Source organism: Electrona antarctica (assembly GCF_951216825.1).
Source record: "Electrona antarctica genome assembly, chromosome: 20".
Classification (NCBI taxonomy): domain Eukaryota; kingdom Metazoa; phylum Chordata; class Actinopteri; order Myctophiformes; family Myctophidae; genus Electrona; species Electrona antarctica.
In genome coordinates, this window is record NC_136801.1 from 11627758 (window position 1) to 11639051 (window position 11294).

At 43.5% G+C, this 11294-nt stretch overlaps 1 protein-coding gene across 1 annotated transcript in view; it reads right to left on the bottom strand.

The window, feature by feature from the left end:
• The window catches only part of mrc1a (mannose receptor, C type 1a), a 37082-nt gene extending 27907 nt beyond the window's left edge, over positions 1–9175 (bottom strand). The window contains 6 exon segments of the mRNA XM_079489310.1: position 2975; positions 2978–3525; positions 4913–5036; positions 7336–7408; positions 7971–8243; positions 9143–9175. Coding sequence (XP_079345436.1) covers position 2975; positions 2978–3525; positions 4913–5036; positions 7336–7408; positions 7971–8242 — 1018 coding nt within the window. The 5' untranslated portion in view covers position 8243; positions 9143–9175.
• Positions 9176–11294: the final 2119 nt, after the last annotated feature.

Consider the following 11294-nt stretch of genomic DNA (forward strand, 5'->3'; position numbering starts at 1 on the left):
CAAAAGCGCATTATTGGCTATTTCCCCTACCATAAGCCCTCAATGAATTTAATTGAATTGCATTGAATTGAATGGGGCATTGGAGTGTTGTGCTAATTCGCTTATTTCCATCCATTTTTGTATATATCCTCTCTTCATGATGTAAATAGTATCCCAAGCGGCACACTTTGCTACTTATTTCGATGGAAATAAGCGAATTAGCACAAAAACCCAACCCCCATTGAGGGCTTATACTGTATTAGGGGAAATAGCCAACAATGCACTTTTGCACAAAATAACACCTGGACCTCTTTGGTGGGGACGTAACAACTTCAAATAAAGCATGGAATTCTCTTTTAAGTTGTTCGTCCTCGCTGCCCCCAAAGTTGTGGGGCACCCATCAGGGACCATTATGCAAATATGGCACAGGTTTATCACCAGGGGCAATTTTTTTAATCTTCCTGTTGGAAATGCAAGTTCCACACAGAGATTCCAGACTAATATCTATGCAGTGTTATTAGTCTGCCCATGCCAGGCTATACAATTATCTTCTAATCTACTATCTACTAATTGAATAATGACACTTTTTATACTTATTTATTTATGTATTTATTAATGTTATCAAAATATATGCCATCGATACAATCTCACGCTTCGTGCTCATTTTGCCAATGTGTTCTTAACCTAGCAAAGAAAGATAAATCCTAACACTGATTTACATATTCACTGCACCTTATTAAAGAAAAAGAAAAAAAAACATAACTTTCTTCCATGAACTTGTGACATTACAGGTACATTCTCACTCTCAAAGTGACGTGGTTTAGTTCTAGCCTGGTAAACCATCCCGGTCATAGGCGAGGGGATCTAGGGGGGGGGGGGGGGGGGGGTAGAAAAATAATTTTAAAGGAGGGAATGATTAAAAACACACACAACACAGTCAACTGACACTTTTGTGGGATCACAGTGCCTATAAGAGCTCCCTTTTAGCCTATGAAAGCACCACCATGCTATCCCATTTCCTTCTGTCATAATCTTCTTGTCAAATATTGTAATAAATATCGTGATAAAAAAATGAGCAAGACATTTGGACACCTACAAAACGACAAGACCAAGGGCCAACCTATGCAAGGAAAAGCTCCTGCACACACATCATCTTTAAATGCACACAGCATGTCAGGCCATAGTAGATCTTCATCGGGTTATTCTCAAGATGACTTGATGATGGTCTCTGGACCGAAACATTGTGTTTCCCACTAAAACTCCGTTGAAGACACCGTGCGGGAGCTTGTCATATGAATAGATGTTATAATAAAATATCCCTGCTTTGCTACATCCAGTACAGGAATCTCTTCCCTTTCTAATCACCGTTTCTATAGCATCTCATCAGGGCCGGTTCTAGCCTGCCGGTCCTAGCCTGCCCCCGCATAGCGGCGTGGGCGAAAATAAATGTGGGGGTCAAATTCCTGTAAATCCCCGAAATGCATAGAAAAGAAAACTATGCTATCATCATATCAGTTTATCCATCTATTTATCTTCTCCTTCTTTGACCGACAGTAACCCAATTTCCATCAGCACCGGTTAACAGCACTGATGGTGTTCAGGTGGGTCTAAATTTCTAAATAGAAATGCTGACAACCCAGAAATGATAAGATATTTTGTGGATTTTTTTATATTGGCTAAAATATTCCCCATAACTCCCCCTAGAACTGGCCCTGCATGTCATTGACCATCCATGTCAACCCATTGCTCTCCGCGTTTTGTTATGCCTGAGTTATACTTTGTTTTATGCTGTATCACAGGGGTTCTCAACCCGTGGGTCGCGACCCCTCGGGGGGTCGCCAAATTATTTTAGGGGGTCCTTAAATTATTTTCAAAAAAAGGGTTTTTTTGTTTTTTTTAATCACGATTTTTCAAAAATAGCAGACCTACAAGCTCGTAGCGTGCCACTCGGTGGCGCGCTATGAGCTTGTAGATCTGCTATTTTTCAATAGCTAAATTATAACAATGCTTAAAACACCTAAAGGGGTTCCCGCCCAAAATGGTTTAAGGTTATTGTAGCAGTCAATTTATATTGGGGGTCGGGAGGGGGCGGGGCGGGGGTCCCGAGACATTGCCAAAGCATTTCCGGGGGTCCCCGGCCAAAAACGTTGAGAACCCCTGCTGTATCAGAGAGCTTATTAGAGTAAACCTACCCTAATAATAGTTTAATCTTTTCTTATTTTTTATTCTTACTAGTCTTAATACGTTTGAAATGTACTAGGTATTTGTATGCTCTGTCCTGTATGTCAGCCCTGTTTGTACTGTTTTGATGTTCGATGTCTGGGGACTGCAGATGGAAATTAGCATGTTTTGCTAAATCTGGTATATTTACACTGCATTTTTAATGTAATGTTCATTAGTGTACATTGTCCCGACTAAATAAACAAATAAAGTAAAGTAAAAAGTGCGTGGTGTTGTGCGTTGTAAATGGCAATACTACAAGTTCACAACGTGGCACACCTAGGGTCCAACATTGAGGAACCTGGAATCGGTTCCATCACATTTGAAACCGGAACCGGTCAGTATGTGGACTTCACGTCTACTAAACAAGTTACAATTAGTGGTTCTCAAACCTTTTAAATTCAAGGAACCCCATAACTCTGAGAATATATATGGTCGTTAAAAACCTAAAGGAGCCGAATACTAAAGGCACAACAACGCTTGGCACACAACACCATGAGCTCGTAGATAAGCTATTTCTGATGCGCAACAACACCGACGCACAACTCAGCATGAATCAAGGCGTTAACGTTTGCAAACACTGTGTCGGATGTTTTTGGTCTCAGAAGTACATGCGCTCGGTATTGAAGACCCTCAGCTTGGTCATGAAGTTGAAATAGACGAAGGCCAGGCATACCAGGAGGTTCTTCATCAGGTAGAGCAGGGGCGTGACGAAACCGAAGAAGGCGATGAGGCCAATGCGGACAAACAGGAAGGGCAGATCCTGCAGGACCACCCCCAACGAGGACAGCAGCGGGCTGTGGGGCATGACCACCAGCCGCAGGCACGACAGGTAGCTGAAGATGTAGATGGGGAACACCCACCCCGAGTAGTAGACCAAGGGATGCCCGGCCACCCTGACCATCTCCACCGTGTCCAGCCAGAACAGGAAGCTGTCCACGAACACCTCTGCCCGGGCGTCGCTGGCGCACAGGAAACGCAGTGGCCCCGTGTAGGCATACGGGGACATCTGGTACGCCGCCGCCGTGCTGTTGGCCGAGTGCGAGCTCAGGCCGGAGATGCTGAACATCCTCCCGCCGCTGCTGCCGGGGATTCCCGGAATGGCTCCGTTGGTCTCCGGTCGGGCCCCCGTGCCGTTCAGGTTCGGGGGGGAACCTGCGGGCATCGGCGGTGCGGGCACCGCTTCCCCGGGCGCGGCGGGCCCAGTCGCAGCTGCTGGCCCCGTCGCAGCAGCACCTGGCCCTATGGGTGTCACCGGCCCTGTCACCTGGGCTATGTGTGTCAGGACCGTGGTGGGGATGTCAGCGTCCCTCTCCAGTTCATTAGCTGAAACGATGACAAAACAATATTACTTTATTAGTTACGAACAAATAAAATTTGTTTTTTCTTTCCGTATTTAGTCGTTATTGAAATTGTTGTGGCATGATATTTTTTGGGGGCTTTTTTTTTTTTACAATATACAGTAGGTATGGAAACGGGCAGAGAGATGGGGGGGAACACACACAGAAAGGTTTCGGTTCAGGATCGGGACTCAAACCCGCGACACACTGTCGTGCTGGATTACCAGCCAAGGTGCCTGGACCAATAAGCCTGCGCAGGCCTGGCATGTTTTTTCTACAATACTGGTTATTGTGTTTTGTGTTAATGATCAAAATCCACGATAATCAGGGTCTATATTTACAAGTCCATATCCTAGCCAGTTATACCTGTACACTAAGCTGCTGTGAAGCTGTAAAGTTATTCAAGAAATATGTTGTAGGCCTAATGGCCACCATTATTTTATGACTAATACATTTTTCAGTTATCCTGCTCTTAACCTTCACAACCTTAGCACTTGATAAAACAGTTGTCTAGAAGTTTCACACCAACGGTTTGATTTTAACCAGATATTATACGAGAAACTGACAATGGAATCCCTGAGGAGAACACTCTTCTCTTTCTGTCAACTCAGCATTGTGTTACGAGAAGCAAGCATTAGTATGGCCTACACATTTCCTGCTCATTTCCTCACTTTTTCAAAGGGGTTTCACAGCACGTTGGCTTGTTGGAAGAATAGAATGTGCATCCAAATTACTGAGGAGAATATGTATAAAGATTATACACCCCCCCTCCCCACCTTTAATGATCTTCAGACCCAATAAACACAGAGATACAGACAAAATACAGAAATATAACTTGCTGTGTTGCATTGTAACATGTATTGTATTACATTACTATAAATGTTCAGTAGAAGAAAGGACCGTACAGTCACAGTGATTTGTTGGTTCTAAGAGATATACCTGCATTTTTCCTTCCCAATACCGATTCCAATACTCACAACTTGTGTAACGGTCGATAACGAGTACCGATCCGATACCAGTGTGTAATTTAAATAAATCTACAGTAGGACAGTGGTTCTTAAAGTGGGGTCCATGCAAAGTGGATTCCAAGTGGACCCTTTCAGGTCTATAACTCTGAGTACACACAATGGAACCAAATGGACCCTTATGGGTCCATTTGATTCGTTTGGTTCATCAGTTGATTTGTACACTAGAGTTATGGGGGTCCTTGAATTTAAAAGGTTTGACAACCACTGATAATAATTAATACAATGTCCATTAATAATTGTGCATCTACAAGTAAAATAACAATGCAACTATAGTACAGGAAGAGCATAAAACAGTCGTGCAACAACAACTCTAGTTGTTGTTGCACTAAAGAGCTCTGCACTCACCCTGTCCAGTCAGTCTGCAGTGGCGTATCCGCTCCACAATGTCGATACAGATGAGGGAGAAGAGCACTAGCGAGACTGGCAGCTCCACGAACGTGTCGTGTTTTAGATTGTTATTTATCTGAACCTGTGATGGACAACCAAGCATAAAATTGTTGTGTTTTTTTTTAAATAAATGCTATTATTCACTGGTTGATTCATAGTTCGTTAACCCATTAAAACCATGTCATTTTAGATTTCAGCTATACTATATATATTCAATTTAGAACATTGGTTTAGAACAGTCTCAGAATTTTTTTCTTATTTCTTAACAAATCTTCTCTTCTGGGAGTCCCTGGCACAACACATTTTCACATGGGGGTCCGCGATCAAATGCATATCATTTAGGGGTCCTTGACACAAAAACGTTTGAGAACTAATGTTGGTAGAATTGGCCTCTGGTTTTAATGGGTTAAAACACAGAAGCAACAAGCCAGAAACACAAAATCATAAAAAAGAAAAAGAAAACCCAGAAAGCTAAAGTTAGTAATTGCCTATTCATGCAGGTGACATAACAAAAACAATCTGGGCGTTCATATCTCAGTCAGACCTCAAACTCAAAAATACTGGGTTAATGGGCCAATCACTTTACCACAGTGGTATTCGCTTAAGTCAGGACTTCTATAGCAACAGGACGCAGAACAAAGGAGTGTAGGAGGTCATTTGAGTGTGAATTTATGGCCCTTATGTGAGAGACGGCAGATAAACGAGGACCTGCGGGAAGCAGCGGAGTCCTTAGAAAGTGGACGTGGACGGCCAATAGGATCTGGGTTTCAGCCAGCGAAGGAAGTGTGTGTGTGCTTCACGGATGGATGATTTGACTGCGGGCAGTTTGGACAGGAAGAGCAACCCAGCTGCTTATCAGTAGCTTCTTATCCATAAGGATGGAGATTTCTCCCACGAGAACCATTGGGGCTGCTCGTAAATCATCACCTTTATTTGACTTAGCGAGGCTTCGTCCAAACATGTACAGACACGTGCACAGTAGGCTACTGAACGAGCCACACTTTCGCTGCTGTCTCGGTGCCAAAGGTCATACAGAAAGTTCCACTCTAGTTCCACTTCTGGACTTCTGGACAGATATATTTAAATCTTATTCTGATATACTGGGTGTATCCATCCCACCAAACCCGCTAACAGCCTTGTTTGGTATCCCCCCAGGGACCAATATTCCTTTATACCTTAAGAGAATAATCTCCTTTACTTCTCTTTTAGCCCGACGCCTTATACTCATCAAATGGAAACATGTTTCTCCACCTACACATAACGGATGGATAAAGGACGTACTATTCTATCTTAAGCTGGAAAAGATTAGATTCTCACTTAATGGTTCCATGACAACTTTCCAGCAAACATGGACGCCCTTTGTGGACCATGTAAGAACCCTGACGGTAATCCCAGAGATGAGCGATATTTGAACTAATAGAAAATGGTGAATGCATAGGCCTATGCGTTGTACGTGCGTCGTGTAAACCGGTGAATGTGCGCACACACAGGTGGTCCCCCCTCCCCTCTTTTCCTCCTTTCTCCTCTCTCTTCTAATTTATCCACCTTTTTGTTTTTGTTCCACTCTAATGGTATTCTTGATATCAGCCCTCAGGGGTCCTTCATGGGGTTACAAATGGACCCTTTGCAGGTTTGTAATTCTGAGAGTGTAGAAACAGAACAGGGTCCATTTGGTTCTGTTTGTACACTCTCAAGAGTTATGGGGATCCTTGAGGGATCAAGATGTACCTGTACGTCTTGTACCTCTATTTAGGCCAGACCCAAAAAAAAGGTCACTTAAAACATCCGCACACGAGTTTAAAGCGGCACTATGTACAGTAACTTATTTTTGTCTGTATGGTAGACTACAATTATAAATACGATATAAGTTATACAACATTTAGGTCGTTTCAAAGGTCATGTCTCGATCTGACACGAATTTTGAACTGATGGTCAAGATTCTATTTATCCCCTGAGCAAGCAGGCAGGCTGTAGTAGCTCAATGGTAAAAATAAATGTCAGCACATGAGCAGGAAACCAGGTTCAAATACGAGGTAAAAGAGGAAAGTTACAGTGCAGATTTAAAGCTTCAAAACTATTTTGAATCAATTTCTTCATCAGGCAAATACAATTATTTTATTTGCCTGATGAAGACTATACTGAAAGGCCATTAATGACATTTTTTCTGATCCTTGAAATAAAATGAAACTATTTGAGAACCATGGCTTGATGCAACGACCTGGAACACCCTCTGACTGCATACAACATTACAACGAGGGTGTTACTAATGGGCCACAGCGAGCAGCCTATGGTCAAAGATCACAATGAGGGTCAAAGGTCAGACAAACAGAAGCACCAAAACAGACACAGCGCAGCGGCTAGGTGGACAAACAATGTTTTACCTCTGAGCTGGCGATGAGGAAGGCAAAGCAGGGCAGTGTGGAGAGAATCACATACACCAGAGCCACAGGCCTCCTGACAGCAACAGAGAGGTCAAGGTTGTTAATAAGGGAACATGTTTGATCGTTGCTGAATCAGGTTTGTCCGTGACTCTGCGGGCAAGATGATTCGACCAGATTTCAGGCCTGTGTGGTCAAACCCACAGGCCTGGTCAGATCCAAGCTCACACACAAACACACACACGCGCGCGCACAAGCCATCATCGGCGATCACTCGAGACAAGTATGATAGTCTTCCTGTCGGTGGGTCTGGTCATCTGTGTGTCTTCGGGTGGCTGTAGAGGCCGATCCTTGATCCACTGCAGTCTCTATTGCAGTGGGGGCATATGTAAGTGGCTGACTTGGTAGTAGTTGTGTGTGAAGCTTTTTTGGTGGTACATCTCTCCTTTCTCTGTTGCCTCTTTGCTGTTCTGCGGACACACACACACACACACACACACACACACACACACACACACACACACACACACACACACACACACACACACACACACACACACACACACACACACACACACACACACCCCCCCCCCCCCCCCCCTCAGCAGCAGTAAGGACTCGGCAGTATAGAAACTCACCACTTCTTCCTCCCGATGAGGAACTTTTTCTTCATGAAGACCATGTACTTGATGGGCACCCAGATGAGCAGCGCGGCCGAGGTGACGTAGGCCACGGACGAGGCCACGATCAGCCAGTAGGCCGTGCTGCCGTCGCTAGGCGGCTGCGACGAGGCCTTGACCTTGGCCACGATGATGGCGAACCGCTGCATGACGATGAAGAGCGGCACGCACAGGCCGGCGAACTGCAGCACCTCACACAGGGCGAACTTCAGGGTCTTCCCCGAGCCCATGCTGATGTTGGCAGCCCCGGTGCGAACAAAAAAAAAAAAGAAAGGAAAAAAAAAGTTGTGGCCGCGAGGCAGACCAGAGGGCTGGTCAGGCCTCGGCCCAGTGCATTGTCTGCCTCCACTAGCATTTTCCACACACCACCGCCCTGGCTCGCTGCTCACCCCGATTGCTTACACTGCACTAGGCATTGTGTACCTTGGGTGTGATGCCGATGTGACTGGCTGCCCCCTTTTAACTCTCTTTTATATATATGCACAGGTTATACAAACAAACTTTGTTGCTATGCCACCATAAAGGAAGTACTGTATACAGTTGTGTAGGCTGTACACTACAGTATATCATATATAGTAGAATAGTTTCAGCTTTGGTCACATCAGGCAAAACATGTCAGCATATAGCCTACGGTATGTTAATTGTATTGTGATTTTTCAGGGGGGGGGGGGGGGGGGGGGGGTTGTCCATAATCCATAATGAACAGCGTATTACAGTATGTGAATCAGAAATGCAGGCTACGATGCAGTGGGCTATACATGGTATACTCCTTCTCAAAGTCAGGGTAAGTAGCTGTATACTGTAGTATGTGCATGAGGAATCTAAATGGCTTTAACCTTGCCTAATTCATTTAATAATGTCTTAAGACAGGCCAGAGCAAAGGCCAAAAGAAGCCACCTTACACAGATAATGTTTAGACATCGCCATCTAGTGGTGGCACTCAGTTACTGTACTGTAACTGTCCACTGTGAATGCGATTTGTGGCTGGACCAGCCGGCTGAGCCGGGCCAACCCAATACATGTTACTGACTGACTGACTGGTTGGTTGGCTGACTGACTGACTGACTGACAGAGTTAGAGCATTGGTTGGCCGGGTACATTTAAATTTGAGTGGTCAAAGTGTTACTTACATGTGTTTATGAGGTGACAGCCAAGTAGACCCCGTGGTTGTTTAATATACATGTGCGATGATGTCCGCACAGTTGTGACGAAAAGAGAGTTGAGCCAGAAGGCAATGGCAAAGCTACCGAGCAATGGGTGTCATGACCGAAAGAATAAGGTCGCGAATAGCCGAAAAGTGGCCGAAATTAGACCCAACTACTTATAAGCGGTTGAAGATGGATGGATGGATGGAATGATGTTTTCCCTTTGAATTTAGGGTTTCTTCCTGGAGGCTGAAACCTTGACAGTCAAATGTGCCAATGAAAAATAACAGTGACATCACAATATCATCCCCTCCCCTAACCCCTCTCCCTTTACAATTTACAACAACAGATGTGGGTTGCGGCTTCAGTTCAGGTGGATCACCACCCATCACCACCCATCAGGCAAACCAGGCATACTTAATGAACTGGTGGGCGTGTCCACATAAAAACAACATTTTAACAAATACTGTACACTTTTTTGAAAAAAATAGTTCCTCCTTATATTAATAATACCTGATGCAGTGTTGATTTCTACAAAAAAATCACGGCACTCCATTATTATTCTCACTTATTCCCAGATTGCTGTGTTATGCTGAGGAGGATCATTTATGGGGTCAAAGTTCAAATCTTGATTCCTGACTGTTTTGCTGTAAATGTCAGCCTTCTCATCTACAATAAAAGTACAACTGTCTGTTATAACAATTAAAAATATAGCTGCATGCAGCAATGTGTGGGCCAAGCAATGCAATATGCAATACATGCAATATCCAAAACACAATATGCAACAATATGCACAATAATGTGAATAAGCCATAGAAATAGAATAGATTAGATTTGAGAGAAAGAAGTCCATGCATTTAACAAATGTCCATTATACTCCCTTCATAGTTCATACTTTCATTATTAACACTGGGTTGAATGCCATTTGGAACCCCTTCAAGGAATGATTGATAGAACATTTTATTTCACAGTATGTACAATGGGTACATTTCAAACGAAAGCACAAGCCAATACAAAAACTGCTACTTTGAATCATTTTTAGTTTTTTTTTCTTTTTCTTTCCTTTTCAGTAGTATAGGGTTTGCAACCGTTTGTGTGTACAGTACATGTGTATGTATGTAAAGTGAATGTTTGTACAGTAGGCCTATGTCGAAGAAAAACTGCTACTTTGAGGATGAAACCATGAAAAGCACTAGCTCTGGTCCATAGCTCTAATGCATTGCATTTAGAGCTATGTTACTCTCGACTTCTGCCGCTCGCATGAATGCAGACCAACCTCTCGTCTTTAGCGTAAATAAAAATAACGTTTTTGCTACTCACCAAGACAAAGGCGGGTTGTGTCATTAGAAAGCCTACTTTCCTTAGTGGAAGCACTCTGAGCCCCCCCACCACATGTATAAACGTACTTTTTGGCCAGAAAGAGATTTTTTTTCACCGGAGGAAAAATATTCTCTATGAGGCAATTCTCTGGGCAATATCGGTAGAAGGCGCAGTGGAGTAACTAAAAGTATTTTTTTCCCCGGTGGAAACAAAATCCCCTTTTGGCCAAAAAGTACCGTTTATACGTGTGGTGGGAGGCTCAGAGTGCTCCCACTAAGGAAAGTAGGCTTTCTAATGACACAACCCGCCTTTGTTTTGGTGAGTAGCAAAAACTTTCTTTTTATTTACGCTAAAGACGAGAGGCTGGTCTGCATTCATGCGAGCGGCGGAAGTCGAGAGTAACATAGCTCTAAATGCAACGCATTAGAGCTATGGACCAGAGATAGAAAAGCACTAAGACTTGTTTACATCAGGGTCCTCCAGTGTCCATCAGAACATTTAAAGACGTACAAATATACACTTTGGATACTGTTTGGAAAATGACCTAAAGTCCTAAACAATATGCTCATGTGATAAGTGCATATGGATGAGTCAAGTTACATACATGCTTCTTCAATAATACAGCTAATGAGTGTGCTGTGAGATGTTCAAATAAAGGGAATTGACATTCTAGATGTGTCTTAAATATAATCCACAAATCATACAATAGACAGAAAACGGTGCTTTTGAATATTATGTGTTTATTGACAGGATGAATAGGAGCATTATGGGGGCCAACATATTCATCTCTTTAAAATGAATGGTATCAGTACCAGTG